At 51.8% G+C, this 20,667-nt stretch overlaps 6 protein-coding genes across 6 annotated transcripts; 5 read left to right on the top strand and 1 right to left on the bottom strand.

Moving 5' to 3' along the window:
• Positions 1-945: 945 nt before the first annotated feature.
• On the top strand, positions 946-1,694 carry LMH87_007670 (uncharacterized protein; the record flags this gene model as incomplete). Its single annotated transcript, XM_056199592.1, has 2 exons — positions 946-1,059; positions 1,119-1,694. 2 exons carry the CDS (start codon positions 946-948, stop codon positions 1,692-1,694), a joined length of 690 nt encoding a protein of 229 aa, XP_056058027.1.
• A 3,798-nt stretch (positions 1,695-5,492) lies between these two features.
• On the top strand, positions 5,493-6,326 carry LMH87_007669 (uncharacterized protein; the record flags this gene model as incomplete). Its single annotated transcript, XM_056199591.1, has 1 exon — positions 5,493-6,326. The coding sequence occupies one exon, from the start codon at positions 5,493-5,495 to the stop codon at positions 6,324-6,326; it is 834 nt and encodes a 277-aa protein (XP_056058026.1).
• A 2,892-nt stretch (positions 6,327-9,218) lies between these two features.
• LMH87_007668 (uncharacterized protein) lies at positions 9,219-10,007 on the bottom strand (the record flags this gene model as incomplete). Its single annotated transcript, XM_056199590.1, has 1 exon — positions 9,219-10,007. The coding sequence occupies one exon, from the start codon at positions 10,005-10,007 to the stop codon at positions 9,219-9,221; it is 789 nt and encodes a 262-aa protein (XP_056058025.1).
• A 496-nt stretch (positions 10,008-10,503) lies between these two features.
• LMH87_007667 (uncharacterized protein) lies at positions 10,504-11,168 on the top strand (the record flags this gene model as incomplete). The annotated part of the gene is made up of 3 exons (XM_056199589.1): positions 10,504-10,762; positions 10,813-10,904; positions 10,983-11,168. 3 exons carry the CDS (start codon positions 10,504-10,506, stop codon positions 11,166-11,168), a joined length of 537 nt encoding a protein of 178 aa, XP_056058024.1.
• A 177-nt stretch (positions 11,169-11,345) lies between these two features.
• On the top strand, positions 11,346-12,403 carry LMH87_007666 (uncharacterized protein; the record flags this gene model as incomplete). Its single annotated transcript, XM_056199588.1, has 4 exons — positions 11,346-11,842; positions 11,904-12,068; positions 12,153-12,197; positions 12,256-12,403. The coding sequence occupies 4 exons, from the start codon at positions 11,346-11,348 to the stop codon at positions 12,401-12,403; spliced, it is 855 nt and encodes a 284-aa protein (XP_056058023.1).
• Positions 12,404-16,474: 4,071 nt separating this feature from the next.
• LMH87_007665 (uncharacterized protein) lies at positions 16,475-17,292 on the top strand (the record flags this gene model as incomplete). The annotated part of the gene is made up of 2 exons (XM_056199587.1): positions 16,475-17,207; positions 17,264-17,292. The coding sequence occupies 2 exons, from the start codon at positions 16,475-16,477 to the stop codon at positions 17,290-17,292; spliced, it is 762 nt and encodes a 253-aa protein (XP_056058022.1).
• Positions 17,293-20,667: the final 3,375 nt, after the last annotated feature.

Raw genomic sequence — 20,667 nt, 5'->3', positions numbered from 1 at the left:
AACAGAGAGCGGTGCTTTTTCAGGGGGCCCTCGTAGATGGTCCGGCCAGCCCGCATACGTGGAGAGCGAGTCTCATAGGCCCAATTGTCGTGCCTGGATTTCTTACGCCATGGAGCGCAAGTCATTACCAATGGTGTGTGTACGGACGGCTTCGTTTAAATAGTGTGACATAACAATGCCTCAGGCCATGCTTTAAAGCAGAAGTGAAGAGCAGTCCTAATTTAGGCGGCGACTTACAGTGCCGTAAATATGGTGCAGGGTCGAAATAGAACCCACACTAATGTGAAGGGGGGTAATAATCACTGCGGTAGACTGGCCACCAACGCAAAAGACCGAAAGTACCAGTAGTAAACTTCCAAGAGCGTCTACGGTGTATTGTCGATATCCACAGGCTAGCTTCCAGTACTGATCCCTGTGTAGAAAGCCCGCCAGAAGGCTCGCACATGTTCATGGATACATCACCATGTATGCTACTACCCATTGTGGCAGTGGGCACCCGTGAGCTTGTACTGCGAGGGGAATAACTCTGTTCTCCAAGATGACTAGAAGCGGCGTCTATGACCTGGCGAGAAAAGTCTGGTTGCAATCCTTTGACGCTGGTAATGCCTAGACGGGGTCTGTTGACAGAAGAGGACACAGGTAGATTATGGGGGCCGAGAAATGGCAGAGAGGAAATAACCATGTCCGCCGTAGTGCCCTGCATTTTCGAAGTGGACTCATCTGCTCCGGTGTGCAGGCTCTCTTATGTGCGGAGCAGGTGCTTTCTCCATCGCTATATCTGACGGCTCGGGAGGCACACTTTGACGAGGCAAGTCATGATGAGATATTGCGTCCAGCCAAGTATCCTAGAAAGTGAAGATCGTGGACGTGATCTATAATTGGTTGGTTGACGACTATAAAACCACATCGGGCTCCTCTGACGATGTACCGAAAGGAAGGGCATCTATGACGAAGCTTGCAGTCGCTCAGGGACTGCTACTGACATGGCTGTCCATGGCTACCTGCTTCGGATACACGGTATCCACCGTGCCCGGCGAAAGCCGTTGTTCATTCCTCAACGTAAGTGACCGGGGGAGGGAGAGCCTGTGTTGCCGACTAATGACCATGCCAAATTGAAGATCACCATCACCAGCGCCAACTCCACTACTACTTCGGACACCTGGAGCTGCCTTTTCCTTGACGGGTCCGTGGTATCGTCCTCCCGACGTTCTATAGACAATGATGTCGGAACACTGAAGGCATACGCCATATCCGCATGCTGTGCTTTCGCCATTGGTCTCCTGCTAATCTCAATCGGTTGGTTGGCCCTGTGCTGGCCTGGTTGCCTGGACAAAAGGTCCAGCCACCTCAAGGCTGTTATCCTTCTTGGTCTTGTCGCAGTCCTGTGGGCGGCCGTGGCCCCGGCCGCATCGGAAGCGGGGCTGCGGTCGGGCCCTTTCGAGGCCGAGCAGCAGTTGCATTTGAACACAAGATATGGCACCTGCTTTGCCCTGGCGCTGGTCATTATTGGCCTGCATGCTCCATTGATACTAGTGGACGTTGCACAGGGTGCCTTCTCGCTGATGCTGTCGATTGCATTTGTAGGCGCCGTCTGGCTACAGGTCAATCGGCAATTGTTGGCCATTCTACCGTCGACTTTGAGTGAATACAAGGACCAGCGAGCACGAAGCCCAAATATTTCTCCGTCGCGGTAGAAAAGTTCGCGGTCGGCTTCTACAGTTGTGTGGCCTGTGGTGCAGGTCGACGCCACACTGCGAGGCACGCTCGTTGGTTCGCATGACATGGAGAGCGGGGAGAAGACCATCTAACGTTATTATCTACCTAGGTAGGCACCTAGGTCGCCCATATGCGGACAGGTGCATACCCATTATTATTGGAGAGATGCGGGAGCGTGTCTGCACCCAGCAGGATTTGTGTTGGCCCCTGTCTGCATCCCTGAAGAACTTTGGTTCGCAACCCCTCCCCCCCCCCTGGACCACACCTCTCTGCCTCCTGGCCGGGCCGGGGCCTCTTGACATTGACAGGTCATGAACCACAGTATGTAAGGCTGCGAGCGAGATCGTGGAGACGATTGGTCTCAAGGCAAAATTGGAGTACACTTGGCCACACTGCTACGGCTAACCAGCGGCGGACTACTTCCGTCCTTTCCTGCTCCAACTCGATTGCTGACCTTGCGCTCGCCAATCCAAAAAGCCCTACTTCCTGGTACCTCGAATTTCCACCGTTCATCGTTGACGCCTTCTCTGATGCCACGACCTATCTGCCTCATTTCTCCATCGGTCTCTGCTGGCCGCCACATAGTCGTCTTGCACCACATGGCTGGATTGGTGGCTTCGCCTCCCTTCCCCTTCATGTCTCCCATCTCTGCGTCTTACCCTCCTGCATGCATAGGCACGGCGTGACTCGCCGTCCACCTCAACTGTGATCACATCTGCTTCCCTGCCATCACTCTGTGGGCCCCTGCAGCCGCGCGTGGTTGGTGCGCCGGCAACCCTTGATAGCGCGCCGAGCACGACCCTCAATGCCCTGGGGTCAGCCACGTCGAGAAAAAGGCGTTTTGGGATGCGCCTGGGCAATCTCTCGCGCGCGCGCCGCTGCCCTTCCGTGTGACCTTGCGGGAGAGCCTCCAGTGGCAGCTGTGCAACAACGTTCTGCATTCGGCCAGCTTCCTGTTCCGGAAAAGCGCCGAGGAGAAGCGTGCACCAGTCCACAAAACCTTGTGGCGTCAACGCGGGTAGGCTAGCTGCTCGCTTGGGCCGAATGTCGGACCTCTGCACAAGGTAGTAATCACACTGCAACTCGAGGTAGAGCGCCTCGAGGCTTCGGTCTGACATGGCGAACAGGCCTAGAGCGCGTCAGTACGAGAATCGACAGGGGACTCGGGGACTGGGCAGCTAATAAAGACGGATTGCTGCATTACGTACGCTCCCAATCGACTACTTCACGATATTGCCTGAACCGGCGATAAAAGATAAGCAATTTATCCGGCGTAAAGACCAGAGAACTGTTGGGCGAAAAGTTTAGAGTCTAGCAGTTCAATAATCAGCGGCAAGCAGGGAGGGGGTCTCTCTCATTGGTAGCGCATTACAATGTATTCAGCCAAGCCGCGCAGAATGTCCCCGAGGCGCCGAGTAGGCTCGCCGCCAGGAGTAAACAGTGTGCCCCAAGCCGCTTCCAAGGGCGGCCGGCTCGATGTCCAGCTCCGAGTGTTGCCAGGTGGTGGCTCGGCAAATCGGACTCTTTTCTGCTTATGTGTTGCTGCCGGCCTTGCGCCGTCCGAGTCTGAGTCGTCACGTATCATCACTCGTCGAGGGGACTACCATGCCCGGAGCTGGAGCAAGCCAGATGGTAGATAAGTACGGGCATCAGTTACTGGATAGAAGCCGCGGTATATAGAGATGATATTCACTTGAGTTATTCACTTGATTGCTTTATATGTGGAATGAGGTAGTAGTCATGACGAGCATCGTAGGCTTAAGGAACCCAATTCGCAAATTGCCCCAAGCTACTTCGACGAGACAAAACTTCTACTGCCCGCTTCTAAGGATTACGGTCGAAACCACATTCGACCCTGTAGCATGGCGTCTAAATACCGAAGCTCTAGAAAGGAGGGTGCGCAATCAAGTGCTGCTGCGACCTATGTACATATTGAGGCTCGACACCAACCGCTGTAGGTCTCTCGATCGGCTGTCATCAAGAGCAAGTCTCCAGGGTCTGTTCGGCATGATTAGCCTGCATGCCCCAAAGACTAGATATCCACCACAGGTCTCAGAGTAGGTCGCTGCTGCCCACGCGTACTCAAGCCGGTTGGCCTCGGTGACGGGGAAGAAGCTGTGACACCATTGCTTGCAAATCACATCCATGTGAAACGCGGGTGAGATTTGCAATGTTTTCGGGAGCAATTCCCTCCCGTGAATGGCAACAAGTCCGGCCGAGGCTAGGTAAACAGTGGAGGAAGAGTGGAGGAGATTGGGCAAGCCAGACGCCGCGTTTCCGCGGGCGCTCGATTCGCGTAAAGTCAATTTGACAACATATGAGACGTCAAACTCGTATGCCTGCGCAAAAGCTTGAATTTGGGCCTGCACTGTGTCGGTAAGTTTGACGGGCGGTGCGGGTAGTGGTGTGATGAACGAGAATGCTTCGAGCGGCTGGGGTGGCCACACGCCTTTGCAGGTAGCACCAGTGTCCCGTATGACATTGTATCTGCTCTGTAGTGGACTTTGTTCGCTACAGGGAGACGATGCCACTGTTGGCGAGGCTGTTGTAGAAAAGTCTGTAGGTCCACGAGTGCAGGGCTCAATCAAGTCTTTCGCCTCAGTCTTCCTGGTGTCTTCTGACTTGATGTCAGCCCAGGACCACCGCGTGCTGGGGAACTGTTGCCATAGCCTGGAGGCCCGACGCACGGCCTTTAGAGCCTGCCCCATTTTGCGGCCACTCGGTTCTTGCCGGGCGACGAGTCTGTGTTTCGGACGCACGAATTCTGCTTGTGGAAACATGACAGCATCTGTAAGTATTATGCGTGGTGAGAAGATCCCCCGTGGGGATGTAGCTGATCACTGCTCTTATAGACACTCAACATCGTCTGAGCAAGCATGCAGACTGACTCTCCCTTCCCCTTAACGTTTCTACATCCTACTGGGCAAAAACATTATTTTAAGATGACCAGGCAATAGACTGAAAGCAGTGTATTTCTCGGCAACAATTTGAACGATTGGACCTTGAAATGCGGCCTGGACTGGCAAATTTGGCCGTAAACGCGGAAAAGAGGCTCAGATCGTGGTGCTTTAACATGAATGTACCAGTATGTGACTGCTGCAAGACTGATCTCATGATTTAATGCCAGAACAATACTCGTGCTCATCCTCTCTTTTCGGCCTCAACTGTTGTGCAACAGATGCAGTCTTTCCAGGGTAACTACCAGCTGTTGGTGGGCATGGCCGTTCTGCAAATTTTAAGATTAGGTCTCTGCAAGTCTCCAAATCTGTCTCAGAATCCCTGCACCCGAAAGGTACTTACTTGCAGGGATAATAAGGCACAGCACCCCACACCACCAAGAAAGGCACAAGCCTGCCAGTCAACAGTCTAATTTACTTGCAATCTGTACCGGTACAGTAAAAACCGAAATGGGTGTCGCGGGCGACTTTTAGTTAGTTTTAGTAGTAAGGTGGGGAAGGCCACTCGCTATTTTTGGCCGCTGACACTGCAGGTACCACGCTTGTATTTCCACCATGCCCCTGTAACAGACGCTAAAATTAACCACTGGAAGTTGTTCTTGTCCACAGCCTCCTTCGATTCTGCCCTTTCCACCAACCACGCCAGAAACGGCAGTTACAAAACTAATCATGGCGCCAGTATTAAATGCTGAAATCCGGAGTCAAATCTTTGCTATGTTAGAGAAGGGTTTCTCGACTCAACATATTGTTTCTGCTACCTTGTGTAGCGCTCGAACTGTCCAGCGATACCAACGCGAACGTGAACGACCCGAGTCCGAAATGCCGCGACGTAGAGCCCGCGCGGGGCGCCGCAGCCGCATAACAACCGACATGAAGAAATACCTGTGTGACAGACTCACTGATGATCCCGAGCTGCACGTTGAAGAGATGGTACAGCTGTTGCGGGAGAAGTTCGACGTCGAGATCTCGCATAGCGCACTCGGTCGAGCTTTGAAGGACTGGCCGCGAAAGAAAATGCGTCGCATCGCCCAGCAGCGAGACGAAGATCTTCGAGACTATTATCTATACACACTGGCAAAACTTCAAGTCGAGTCTTTCCATATCGTTTACTTTGATGAGTCAGGCTGTGATACTCAAGTCTGCCACCGTCGCTCAGGCCGGGCACCAAAGGGCAAAACACCCATAAAATACAACAAGTTGAAGCGCGGGAGGCGCTGGCAGATACTGCCAGCCTTTACCCAGAACGGTGTACTCATGTACCGGGTATACCAGGGCCCGACTGACAAGTATTTGATCGAAGACTTCATGACCGAACTTCTGCATTTTTGCGAACCATTTCCTGGACGAAATTCGGTCATAATCAGGGACAATGCATCAGTCCATCGCTCGCCAAAAATCAAGAAAATGTGCGACGAGGCAGGTGTGCTATATGTTGAGCTGTCTCCATATTCTCCGGATTTTAATCCAATTGAGGAGTATTTTTCCAACCTCAAGACCTTCATCAAGAAGGCATATAGAGAAAACCATCAGGCCGCGGAGTACGATTTCGGCTTCTTTTTGAAGTGGTGTGTCGAGGTGGTTGGAGATGATGATGAGTTGGCTAAGCGGCTGTTTCACCATGCTGGAATCCCCATCACATATCCGGAGTACTAATATTTTCGGCATGCATTTTTCTCGCGGATGAGAGAGTCGAGGGCGACACACGGCGGCACAAGTAGTTGGTTGTCGGGAGAGTAATAGAAATATTATAATTAACGACTGACATACTGTAAGAAAGAAATTGACAATCTGTTTACACACTAATCTCTTCGTCTCATGATGCTTGCTGCTTTCTTGTATCTCTTTATGCCGCCAACCAAGTGCACGGCGCTGCCAATCTTCACGTTTCCCCTTACCATGGCAGTGACGACCATTTGAGGATGCTCCTCCATAGAGTTCAACTCGAAGCACTGCTCTCTTGCAAACTTCATACCAACTTCTAGTTCTGCCCTGCTCCTGTCACTCTGCACTTCGGCCAGGAGGAAAGTGAAGTATTTGTTGAGCTCTTCGACGGGATCGCCCGGGGAGTTATCAGATCTAGTCAGAACCTGTTCCAGGATGTGGTCAGGGATTGCAACGCTGACGTCAACATCAGCGAATGCTTCCCCCTCTTTCATATTATCTTTGAAATAGTCATTGATGGCCTCGAGATCTTTATAATGCAGCTTGTGGTGATTTCCGTGACGGTCCACAGCGCAATGTGGCCCTTTCTTACAATATCTGCCTCTACAGCGATGACGCTTGTAAACGCGATTCCATAGGCCTGACTCAGCCTTCATTCTCTCCCTCTGAACCTCGCTCTGAGTTTTTCTTTTTTTCTTCCCAGAATGTGCGGGCGCGGCAGACTCGCTGATGACTTCCTGGTAGACGAACTCCAAGGAAAACGTTATCTTCTTGCCAGCCAGAAACAACCAGCTAAGGCGTTCAATGTGCTGGTCAACAGCATTCCATCTGATGTTGTGACCTGATACCTTATCTTTCAGGCCCCGGCCGCGTGTATTCTCGACCGATATAACGACGATTGTTTCATCGCACGCGTATTCTCGTCCTGGAAGCCGTTCATTATTTGCTATAGTACTTTCAAGTTGTGACTGGAATGTTTCTTTCCAGTAATCACTTGGAGCAAGGACAACGTCGTCTGGCTGATCATTTCCGGTGATCGGTCGGCGTCTAATATTGTCCCTGAGGGATACCTTCCATACGAAATCGTAATGGATACAAATAGGATTACGCCTATCGTACTGCCTGTCGGATTCCCAGTTATTCAATCGTAGTAGTGGGAGGTTTCTCTTCGTTTTTCCGGCGTCGGCTCGGTTGGGCTTCTCGGCAGAGGTGTTTACGCTAGGACTTCTGTCTCGTCCGGGTGTTCGAAGGTCATACTCGTCCAAAAACTCAAGATTAGGATCTTCCATTTCCATTTGGTCTCGCACAGCAAGTGGCAAACGGTAAGAGAAGTGGCAAGCGACGCACGCCGCCACTGTGGGCGTAGCGCGGGCGAGCGGGCGAGCGGGCGGAGCAGCGACAAACATGGACACGTGGCCTCTAGACTAGCTTCCAACGACTTCTACGGGTTTCCATGGCTGGGTGTACTCTCCAGACCAAAATGTTGTGAGCATACGATGTTTCAATCAAAATGATTTGAAAAATAAAAGGAAAATCGCGAAAATCGAAATAAAAAAGGCATGCAGTCTTGCACGGTGTGGACACTAAGACATTCGCGGGGGAAAAGATCTAGGAACGCCTGTGCGATCGCCCACCATTTCAGGGGCAAATGCCACCATTTCAGGGGCAAGTGCCACCAAATATGGGTACAGTAGGGCTGAGATGCATAAATTTGCTGGTTAGCCAAGGCGCCCACGGACAGATGAGGAAGGTGATTCGAGGCAGTCGATTTCGGCGCAGCTTCATGCCAAAAAGCTTTCTGCCCTGTAGAACGCAGGACTATGAGCAATAAAGACTTGATAGATGTTTAGTAGAGCATTAAGCAGCAACCGGCCATTAAGCCTGTTACGAGCGGGCAAAAAGGTACTTAGCAGGTACAAGCTATTTTTAGCTGGTGCCCACTAAAATTGTTGTGTAGGTGCGACCCGCGACACCCATTTCGGTTTTTACTGTACATACTGGTAAATAGCAGCAAAGAGAAGAACCAACGCCTTGCAGAATTTTCGTCTCACACGATCACGCCTCGTAGCGCACGGGTCGTCTCGTCACGCCGGTGGCGTTCTGAGACATGATCACCGAAGGACGAATCTTCCGCATGTTTTGTTTCGCCAGCGTTCTGTAGAGGGGCTCTCCGGTGCAGCCGCGGGCCGTACTGAGGTCTACTGGGCAGGACGCATAAGCTCCGCAGATCTCTGCTCAGTAGCAGCTTGGCAGACGCAAAACCGTTTCTGCCACCAACTCAAGTTACTGGGTGCGTTGCGAAAGTTTCATACCCCGGCTAGGTATCTTCTTGCGCTAAGAGATTGGAATCCTTGCTGAAGACAGGGGGTTTGTACCTCGATTTTGGTGGCAGAGATGGCGTGAAGCCCTGCTAGCTCGCGTTTCTCCTTGTAGGTACATACAAGGGTAATAGACTTATGCATCACACTCAGTACAGGCCATTCTCTTGGGCAGGCATACAGGCATTCAATCTCTTGGATGTAGTGGGTATCGTGTAAAACCGCCGCCTTGTATCCGTCGTACTCCGTACGAAGAGCAGCTCCACAGCTTAGCCTGGCTCATGGCTGCCAGAATCATCTTCATTTGAGACCGAACTTCCCGGTGTGGGTGGTGCAACATACGGAGCATACGTAACTCATTTGCCCTACGCCTCAGAGCGATGGTGGAACCTTCTTTGAGCTGCGGGTGTGAGTTACAGCAAAATTTTGCCAGGTCACCAGGGCACAGCTCGAGGATACAAAATCAGAATTATATCTAAACGTATGGACCAACAAAGCTGGACGGTCTCCTTCTGCGTGGGCCCACTAGTGCGCCGTCCGACCAGGGTGGACCTATGTAGCAATGCTAAACTAGACCGATCACAAACAAGACGGCGACGAGAAGCGCACAGAACGAGGCGGCGACGGCCGAGCTAGCTACAGTGCCTCCAGTGGCGTTGGTGGTCGGAATCAGACTAGTCTCTGAGTGGGTGGAGGTAGATGAACTACTGATAATCTCAGTGTTGGTGGAGGTAGATGAAGGTGGCGAAGTGTTGGTGGTCGCCGGAGGCGTATCCCTGCTTTCTGTAGCGTGGACTTCTGGACCAAACTGCGGCTTTTGACCTGTTGTTTCGGCAGATGTAGAATGGTCTTCTGTCGAGAGCGACTCCGTCCGAGAATAGGCCGCCCCTGTCGCCTCAGCGGGCTGCAAGCCGCTACTGTCCGTCCAAGAGGGACGCGACGTCGTTGTGACTTCACTGTCCGCCGACGATTGGGTCTTGGGACGAACATCGCCGCTTCTGGTAGTGGCAGTAGTGGTGGTGGCGGGACTGTTGCTCGTTGGCGTTGCAGGGGCCGACGGTTGGGTCTTGGGACGAACATCGCCGCTTCTGGTAGTGGCAGTAATGGTGGTGGCGGGACTGTTGCTCGTTGGCGTTGCAGGGGCCGACGGAATCGAAGTCTCCTCCCATTCAGTCAGTTTATTCGTTGTCGTCAAGACATCTACCACCGTGACGGCAGGCGGAGTAGTCGTCACAGAGACGTAGTTGGTGGCGTTCTGGATGATGGTGACATTGTTGTACTCGGTCAGCGTGACGGGCGGCGCGGTGACAGTGACCGTCTTTTGAGTGGACACGGTGATGGTCGACGTCGTCATCCGGGTCTGTGTGAATGTTCTGTAATCAATTTAAAAAAAAAAAGGGATTTCATGTCAGACACAAGACTTGAACAAGGCGCAGGGGCTAGACTCTTACTGACCCCGAGAGGTGAAGGTCTCGGTGATGGGACAGATAGTCGTCGTCGTGTACGTAGTTGAGGTGACTGTGACTATTTGCGTGGCCATGGCCTGGGCTACCAACAGGCCAAAAACCCACGCGTACATTTTGTTGATCATGGGGATATCGGGTATCGATGTTGTGGACTTGATTCTGGCAGTTTTGCGGCTTCTACAATCGAAATATCATACATCTTCCAGAGAAGAGGATGAAGCGACCTTTTTTAACCTTTGATCCGCAGCCATGGCCTGTCGAGCTGCAGTCATGATTTGAATGAGGGCTCACAAAAGGGTTTCGGACATGGGCAGATTGACAAAAAAGGGTGCACGGCACGGTAGGGCGACATCAGACACTGGATAATCTGACCTGGTAGAAAAGATGCCGGATACTGGATACTCAGGCGCGTACATAAAGCTCTTGACTTGCCCTGACCCAAGTCTCGTCGGTGCAATCAACGCGAGAATTCTTCTGCACAGCGAAAATTCTTCTGCACAGCGAAAATTCTTCTGCACAGCGAAGATTCTTCTGCACAGCAAACGTCTCGTTTCCACCATGGGCTCATCCAACACCGAGATCACAGCGCCCGCGCCAGTTTCGGCAGTGCTGTCCAGCTCCCTTGCCAGTTTTGTCACGCTAGGTAGACGGCGTCCCTCAAAATCGCAATGCCAGGCTAACCCGCCCAAACAGGAGCTGTCATGAGTCATGGCATCCTTCAACAGCTTCATCACGTTTCCCTGGGCGCATCTTTTTTTCAGGTCGCGTGGATCAGCAGCCTGCAAGTAAGTGTTTCCAAGCGGCTGGAGCAACTGCAGTTTCCTGGGCTAACAAGGCGCTTTTCTGTTTGCGCTTGTGCAAAGTTGGCTTGCCTGCAACTCGGCGCGGTCATGCCAAAGCTGTGGTGCCGGGTACCTCCACGGCCTCTCATGGCGGTTGGGACAGCCTTGTGCATGGCGGGGCGGTTGTGGGCGAGCTTCTCAACGTCGTACGTCCAGACCGTCACATCCGAGGGACTTTTGCTCGGGATTGGCTCGGCCCTTGTGTGAGTTATTCGCGCGCTTCCCCACCCCGCCACACCATTGCCGCCCCTGGACGGATGTATGCGCCCTAGTCGTGATGGGCGCCTTGAGGCGCATCAAAAGCCACGCTAGACGAGCGTTGCTCCCTCGGCAACTCGCTTGTCTCTCGCTTCGGGCTAACAGCGGCGCAGCTATCACCCACCCATGACGCTTGTTCGCTGCCACTACTCGGGTCAGGACGCCAGGTTGCCGCTTGAGCTGTGTCGCTGCGGCGCCATGTTTGGCGCACTCTTCTGGTCCCTGTTTGCGCAGGTTTTGCTGCGTTACACCAGTGCTGCGTGGGTGCAGCGAGGCGAGGCCTGTGTCTTCTTTTTCTTCATGGTCTGTTCTTGTGCTCTTGCGCCCGCTGCGCCCCGTCGCGACCATGTTCACGGCGACAACGATGAAGAGGTTGAAAAGACGCCTACCCGACAGCACCGAATCAAAGGCCACAAGCCCTTGGCAGCGCTCGCGGACTGTCTCCTACTACTCTCCGTACTCCTCATCTACGCTGGTGCCTCGATGGCCTGCACATTTGCCACCCCGTTGGCGCTGCGGGCAGGCGTGGCGCCCGCCACAGCAGGGTTCGTTCAGGCTTGCATGTACGCGGCAGGCCTGGTGGGCGAGCTATTGGTCGGGCACATCGAGCATGCCGTTTCCAGGTAAGTGTACCGGGCGGAATCCAAATTGGGGCCAAGTTGATAACCCTCGACACTAAAACAGGAAATGGATCCTTGTCGCCCTCGCCACTCTCGCTGGCCTCCACACTGTATTGATCCCGTACATAGCATCTACCCCGATCACGCTCGTCTTTTTTTTCTTTTTCGGCATGTTCCCGGCGCTAGTCATGACGACAACCCCTCTTCATTTTCTGCAGTCCATTCAGCTGTACGTTCAAGTCCTCCCTCCATTCACCCCCCCTCCTCTTCTCCAAGGTACCGCGGAATCATTGACCAGAGCCATGATTAGCAGGGGTGATCGCGGCGCAACAGTCCTCATTCTGGCATCCAGTCTCGGGTAAGATAAGCCACTCCCTTTTCTACAAGTCGACAACAATAGCTGAGCGAGTCTGCAGGTTTCTACTGGGGGGGCCTATCTGCGGGTTCGCCGAGGATTCGCGTCGAGGATGGGCAGGGGGCAACGTGGCTTACATGACGAGCTTGTGGGGAGGGACGCTCGCGTTGGCCGTCACCTTGACCTGCAGGGTCATGTTTCTGACCTAGCTGTCAGGCGGGTGACAGAACGTGCGACTGGTCGAGAAAGGCTCTCTTATTTATTGATTAAATGCCAGATTCATTCTATTATATGCCGTCACGATTAAGCCAAATCAGTAGAATAGGTCATGAGCGGGTAGTCAATTGGCTAGACAGCCCTTTTTTTTCTCTCCCCAACATGTCTCTTATTATTACGTTCAACCTCGTGAGTGGTAGATGTGGTCGACCGGTCGCTTTTTTTTTTTTTGACACCTCCTTGGGCCGACGGAATCCGTCCTGTCTTGCACCAGTACACCGACCGGGCCGGCCGGCGGGCACTTCGCGCATCGAGAGCGGGCCCAAGGCTGCCGATTCTGGAACCCAGCCGTTGCTGGATTTCGCCTTGCGAGCTGAATCAGTCGATGAGTGGGGAAATGAATTCGGGGACCCATCTTCGAGTGATTTGTGGCAGGGCGCCGCGGGCCGGGAGGGGCGCACCCGGGCACTGGCGTGGTTTGGCGGCTTTGTTGGAGCCAACGGTCCAGCCTTATTGCTCCTGCGGAAGTGAGATTGACAATGCAAATTGGCACATGACAGACCGCGTATGCAGCGTTAGCGCTCGCGCAGGCAGCTCAACATGCAGCGTATTTCGAGGCCAGCCCATTCGATGGAAATAGGTTCTGTTCACAGTTGTTCCTTATCTTCTCTGTTCTCGCTTCTTTTCAGAGTATTTGTTCATGCAACATGCCGACGTCGTGGGACCCGAACCGCCTCCACCTCGCCAGCGGGAGGGAAACGGTCACACGGTGAGTAACGGAATGGCAAAAATAGATGGACTTGTTCAGCTGAATGCGCGGTTGCGGGGCTTGGATCCGCTGCCTTCGTTTTTTCCGAGTTCGCTCAACTCTACTCGCACCTCGCGACAAGAGCCACAGAGGCAGGGAGCGTCGTTTTGTGGAGATGCACGACTACTCAGACGTTGCTTACAATTCTTAGCTGTCACAAGCCATGAATAGATACGGCCGGGCAATATCAAGACCCAGGCCGCAAGGAAAATGTAAAATTGCCTCAACCAACCGAGTTGGCCAGAGGCCAATAGCTAGCGCACGATCTGCAGCACCCACCATGACATGTCAATTTTCCGGTCTAGCAGGTGATGCAGAACCTCGGTGTGACACCGCGAGAGCACGCCACCAATACTCGAGGACGTTGGAGCGGCAAGCAACGGCTGGCGACCTCGGCACTTGCGTATTGCTAGGCAGGAGGGAGACAGAATGGCCGACATCGCTTGGAGTGTGGCTCGTCGGTTGATTCCAAATTCCTTTTCACTTCAGACTTTTTACCAGGATGCCAGTCTAAAGGTGACAAGGCAATGAGCAAGCAGAGACACGAGTGCTCGGCGCAGGGGTGTATGCTCTGATGCTAGCAAAAGCAGGGAAACCTGGTGCACCCGCCATGAGGAGCATGACACTATTGTTTCATCAGTAGAGGGGGATGTGGCCGGGCTTCAAGCTACCAATATCGTGCCGAGATCATATTTATCAATTATCTAGTAAAATATGTGCCAAGTAAAAGAGGCGAAACGCGAGGAGGAAATGACTCTTTCTGTGCGATGTGCTCAAAGGTAACAATCCCTCTACGCAGGACTTGACAGCACCAGGAGCAGCTGCCCACTGTAAATGATTCGTTTTGGGGGGCAAGTATGTATTGTAAATATTATATTTGTCTTATGTATTAATATCACTAATAATATCTATTCTTGTCGATATCCTCTCAAGATCTGTGCTTGTCCTCGCAACCTAACCTGGTGAGGAAGTAGGCAAATCTTGTCCCCGTATGTACCCCCTGATTCAGTCCAAGTGCATATTCTGCTCGTGATGCTGAGCGTCAGATGTCAGTTCTCCACCGCCTTGTCGAGCCAGATAGGGTCATTCTTGCGGGCGTTGCTCTTGGACTGACTAGCTGTAGGGATATACCATCCCGCCAAGATTGGCCGTCAACGAGATTGGTTCAAGGAGGGAGCCAGCCGCGTCACGAGCAATTGTCCCGTAAATTGTCCCGTACCTGATAATCATCTAGTTGCTATGTCGTGGGGGGCGTCATATCATACCGCCGGCAGAGCTCTCGGACCTGGTGGCCGCCTCCGGCTTTTTTAAATGCGTTGAACCGTGAACTGGTGTTCTCGTCTTATTCATCACAAGCCTGGCCAGTCGTACATCTTTCTACATCAATTGATATACTCTTGTTAGACTCGTCGCAAACGCTGCTTTATAACACTTACCAGCTGGACTGTGACTCTGTTGGCGTGCGCTGCACACCGGTTGGCCTCTTCCATGAAGTCTACAAAGAAACTGTCCAGGCTCATTTGAAGCTCGGCTAGAGCAGCAGTCTGAAATTTCTTGCTGTACCTATTTTTCAAGCAAATCTCTTTAACCTGTCAAGTCACCAAATCAGCACGGCTGATCTTTCTACAAAACGCATTTCTTGCGTACAATACTCTGGAACTTGCGCCTAGGAATCCCTAGCCCTGAGTCTTTTTCAGGCCTTTCAGTTCCTACGAGCAACTTCGGTCTGTGCCTTCGTTTTTGAACCCTGCCTGTCTCCATTCCCGTTCGGTTCCTTTTGGGTTTGTGCGAGGCGACGTAACCTCCACGTCTTTGAGCGGCCTGTTTTGTTCTCGCCATGTCTGCATTGAAGACAAGGACTGTCGCGTATTAGATATAGATAAATAGCCTTTTGGTTAAATTGTTTCCTTTGGTACTTTACTTCTATGACCAATCATTTCACCACGTTCCTATCCTCGAGCGACATGATCGTCTCCGAGAGTGGCCTGCACTTACGCAACTTATTCGGTCGCCGATTACGCTTGATGCTAATCAAGACCAGCGTACAAAGAGTAGTGGTAAGTATTTGCAAATCCTTTACAGCACACCGCCGGCTCATAGTAGGGATTCAGTAAAACCAAGTCGGAAAAGGAAAATGTGAAACCCAAGACTATTGTTAGATAATCGGAACCTAGCAAGCCACGGCCCATGTTTATCACATCGATGTCAAAGTACTTAAGTTGTAGTAGTATCCGTTCTAAAAATGATCGGCAACTCAAACAAGTATCTTTTCTCCCTCCGATGGCTTCATATTCTGGTGACTCGTCAATCCTCCTTTGTCCAATTGCAAAGATGCCTGTGTACTGACTTGGCTGGCCTATTAATAGATGCTTTGTGCCCTCCTTCAGTCACGCTTCCGTGTTGCAAAGCAAATATACACCCACAAAGTCTACGAAATTTTATTCGAGGACGTGGCCCCGGGCAGAAAAAGTGCCCTAACTGCGCTTGTGCCATCACAGAAGACCTAAGAATTGGTTTACGGGACTCGAAAGGCTGTAGATCTGTCACGATACACCAATTTATGCTGCGTCGGGTGTATACAAAGCACGACATAGTGGAGAGGCGACGGAGGCAAACCAGTAGTGAGCTGGGGGGCCTAGAAAAACTGAGGATATGCGATTGAAGGGTAATGGAAGCAAGCAAAATGCAGAGTGTGAGAGTAAAGAGTCTAAATCTGGAGTCTGCGCAGCAGGGCTCGCCTGATCCTCATTTGGATGTCTCTTAGTCATTTCTAAGCTTTTGACTATTCATAGATTGATGGGTTAGACTACACATAGCTTCAAATCACATATATATTCCCTATGCCCAGGAGAACTTACAGCACTTGTCAACAATGAAGCGCCGCGAAAAGATCCTGCTTCGAAAGTATGTGTCTCGTATCTATCGTGACCTACAGGGAATAGTTAGTTTATATGAGAGTAGCAGCCAACCGCATGGGAAGAACTGTCCTTGGGGCGGACCTCAGAGGGAACAACATTGTAGTCCTCCAATAAAAAAGGCCACCGCGAAGACTGCGAAGAGGACTGCAACATCGGGTGTCCCGATGCCAGCCACACCTGCTCCCACGCCCCCGTTCATGAGGCTTCCCGTGGCTTCCGCAACAAAGGAGAACACGAAGGGGACCGCGAAGGGTCCCACAAAGGGTCCCTCTGCGAACGGCACTGTGACCCAGAGCACTTCGATAGAGAATACAGCGAGGACTACCACGAAGACTTCTATGATGGCCAACAATAGAATCGAGAGAGCTCTCGCAAAACCTGGTACCATGAGTGCTAGTCCCATTAAAACGGCCGGTGCCATTAAGGCTGTTTCCCCAAAGGCTGTTTCCCCAAAGGCTGTTTCCCCGAAGGCTGCCGCGTCGAAACTCGTCGTGCCAAAGGCGACGGAGCGTATCGCGGGGCCCATCACGAAGGCTTCCGGAGGAGCGCTACTAACGAAGACCACCGCCGTCAAAACCACCGCAAAGCCTGATACTTCGAACGCTCGTGCTGTGAAGGCTGGACCCATAAAGGTTACCCAGTTAAAGGCTGCAAAGACGGGGAATATGACGACAGAGGCTATCACAAACCCCGCTGCCAAGGCTGGTGCCACGAAAGCAGGTACTACGAAGAAGTCTGGTGCTGCGAACGGTACCGGGTTGAAGGCTGCCGTAACAGGGAATATTGCGACAACGAGAATCGAAAGTCCAGCCCTGCAGGACATTACCACGACTACTATTGTCCCGAAAGCTGCTGCGCGCAAGGCCGACTCGATGAAGAGTATCACAAGGCCTACCACGAGGGCTTCCTCGGGGGTTCTCACGAAAAGATCTACTACGAAGGGAACTCTGACGAATGCTACGGTGGATGATTCTGCGGCAGGGAGTATTGAGAAGGAGATTGCCATGAAAGCCTCTACCACAAATACTGCTGCCACGGAAGCTGCCGCGTGGAAGGCTATCACAACGAAGAGTACGGCCGCGTTTCAAGACACCGCTAAAAACATAATCCCGCGGTCTACCACGCAGACTTCCACAAGGGGTATTACGAGGAGTAGCGCCGCAGAGAGAGCTCCATCGAAAGCTGGTGCGGAGGGGTCTGGATCGAGACAGAGGGTAAAAAAATAACACATGTCTCGTCCAACCAGAGAGCATTAGAGTACGTCCAAACAGCGTACAAGAATTTGTCTATGGAGGATTAGAGTAAGCATACTAGTCGTAGAAGCAGGGCACTTGGTAGGGTAGTTTCAGTTTAGCACTATGTAGCTTGCTTTTATATTACACAGGAAGAGCAACGCTGCACTATTCACAACTACCAACTTCGGTCTGAATAATTAGCTGTCGTTTTTAGACAAGTCAATCATTTACTTTGGCAGCATTAACTCACGTTCAAACCAAAATCTCGATTTGCATCATTGATATAAACAAAGTAACAATGGCAGAGCACTATGGCCGTGCACAAGGTTTCCCAACTTGCGTTGCTGCAATACAGGTTCTTGGAGTATGGCAACGGCAAAAAATAACAATATTCTGAAGTCTGGGAAATAGAGTGAATATTGTGTGCAAAAAAGATCCTGGATATACCTGTTTGGTGTTGGGCCTCAGATCCCCAAATACATTGTTCGCCGCAGACACACAGTGCTCAAGGCGTAAATAAACGAGCTCTTTCATTGTGCACAGAGATTTTAAAAAGGACTAAAACGAATTTCCGCCATTAGTATTTAAGAAGCTGAAGGCTGGGTGGAAGCAAACGAGGGGCTCATTACTGTTGGGTCACCTTGTTTCCGCCGTCGATGTGCCAAGAGCGTCAGAGTGCTAACCTGTGGGAAGCTAGCAGCTACGTGGGCTCCACCGCGGGCGTTGAAAGAATGCCGACCAAGACGAAGCGTTAAGTCTTGGACTGAAGATTGTATTCTGGACAAGACCGTAAATGTAGAGCTATAAATGCCACCATAATAAGACAATACTTTCGTGCTATTCGGGGTAAGCAGGCTGGCAACGGCAGCAGCTTGGCCCAAGGCAAGAAATGGAATCGACACCGTCGGTCCCAGCCTCATGAACTCGGTCTCTTTGACAGTTGGGATTAAACTGTCGTTACTCGTCGGTTTTATTGATAGGCTCTGAATACGCAGGGCGGCAAGGAGGCGGTGCAGATGACCAATCACCATGGCATCTTGCTGCTGGTTTACGAAGTCCAGCGTCAAAGTTCTTAGATGTGTCAGGCCATGGTTCAATCTACTTATCTGGCAGTTTTACTAACACTATGTGAGGGTGTAACCATGCGGTGCGTAGCAGAGCAGCTAGGTGGTCAGATACCGAGTCTCGCGTCGGTGCAATCCTAATGTGCCTGTAAAGACGGGCGGCCCCGCACGAGAGCAAGCTCCGAAGTCTGCGACAGGTGCTGAAAAACTTTCGGTGGCTTGCATCGCCGCAATAGTTGGCAATGAGCACTACAATTTCAGCGGGTAGTGAGTCAAGTGATGGCGGGTTGTCGTTGCCCCTTCCTCGGATGGGCTGGCTTATCCTGCTGTGTTTGTTGTTCATGCTGAGGTGAGGAGCAGCCTACAGTTTTCGCCTACAGCTTTCTATTCAATTTATATAGTCAAAAAGCTGAACAGAAGTCTGGATTTCTCTCGGGCGTCATTAATTGTGTTAGTTGCGTTTGCAAAATATGGCACGGTTTTTGGGCTTGAACGACTGTCACGACTGACTCGACCATTGTAACTTGCTGCTAGATAGTGATCCGGATGACAAGTTACAAGTCATGTTTACAAAGCGTAGATGAGTATATGTATGCTCTGGATCCCATTCATTGTATGCACTATGGACGACCCTTCCGACTATTCTATGCATATGCAGGCAACGCTGAGCACAGATTCAGCGCCCACTCTACCGCCACAGCAGTGCCAAGAGCACACTTGCCACCGGACGTCTGGTAGGAACGAACCAACAAATGAGTTATTTGTTACAGGGCTCTCTTCCATGGTTGACAAGAATATCCTGAGGGACCGGTTTGAGCAGTGCGGAGAGGTGAAAGAATGTGAAATAATTCGCCTCCGTACCGCAAAGGTTATAATGTCGTCAGAGGAAGCTGCAACAACAGCTCTTTCACAGTTTCATGGGAAGCATTGGACAAAATATCAATGCACGCTACAAATAGAGCCCTACAGGAAGGACCGCGGCCAGAACTACCGCGACCGAGCGCAAGATTCGAGAGACTACCACCGAGGCCAAGAATACCGCCGTGGACAGAACTACCACCGTGGGCGAGACTACCACCGTGGACGAGAATATCACCGCGGGCGAGACTACCACCTTGGACGGGCCTACCACCGTGGGTGGGCGCACCCCAGGTATTCATCAGATCTGTCCTGCTAGTCAAATATCAAATGGTCATGGTTTAGACAAGAATCTGGTTCAGCTTAAAAGTGGAGTGTAGAATTAGGATTAGCATCAATACGTTGAAAATCTAATAAACACATATATTGATGATGTATCCGCTGGAGATGAGGCGCGTTACAAGGCCAGCTTCCTTCCACTTCTTCCCTTATCATGAGACTGTGGATTCGCAAATCTGCGCTGCCAAGGAGCGACTATTGTCCTGCGTACTTTCTCGCCCTGCAGCTCGCATCGCGGCGAGACAGAGACCAATCTTCAGTTTGGGTCCTCGAATATGAAGCCTTTCGTCTCTTGGGAACGCTGCACGCTGCTTTGTGTCATGATGCCCGCATTCGTCCCTTCTTTCGGGCCAGTGGCGTCTTGTCAGGTTTAGCAATAAGCACTTCGAATAATATCGCAATGCCAGAAATCACACACGCTTGGTTCAAGGCAATGTGCTTGCGGCTGGCTACGCTCGGGTCCGACGGCATTCGCAGTGGCAATGATCAGCGGTGGGAGGGCGCAAGCGTCTTGGCGTGCGCACTGGACAGGCTTCAGGGCGCGGTCGGTTCGTTCTGCGGGAGGAGGGCACCATCGTCCGTTGACCTCTCAGAATTAAGTCGCAATCAACTGTCTGCGGTGTGCTACCTGATTCATCTGAGTAGCGCCTGGATGATTGCCGACACGTTGGGGGACTCTGAAGCACGAGGCCTTTTAGAAGCAGAACTAGCCTATGCTTCTCGTCGCATGGTAGTTGCAGAATTATGAATGACACGCTAGCTATTGGGGATTATTTTGATATATTCGTCCATTAAATGTCCTTTCAACTTCCAAAGATGATGTAATCCTTCCGCCAACTACCATCTCCATAAGCGTTTCCGCATCATGGCTAAGGATAATTGGATCGTACCGTGCCAAGGTAAGCCCCCCCATCAAAAGAGTGTATTTCGCCTTACGTTTCAAAATGCAGAATTGCACCTGATCGTCTTTAAAACTTCGTAAAAGGCCATTCACGCTGGGCAGTATCTGCCTTTGCAGCAGGAGCTTTCTGATGG

This window comes from Akanthomyces muscarius, assembly GCF_028009165.1.
Source record: "Akanthomyces muscarius strain Ve6 chromosome Unknown contig_11, whole genome shotgun sequence".
Taxonomy (NCBI): domain Eukaryota; kingdom Fungi; phylum Ascomycota; class Sordariomycetes; order Hypocreales; family Cordycipitaceae; genus Akanthomyces; species Akanthomyces muscarius.
The sequence above is the reverse complement of the archived record's forward strand: the minus strand, read 5'-3'. Positions and strand labels throughout refer to the sequence as shown.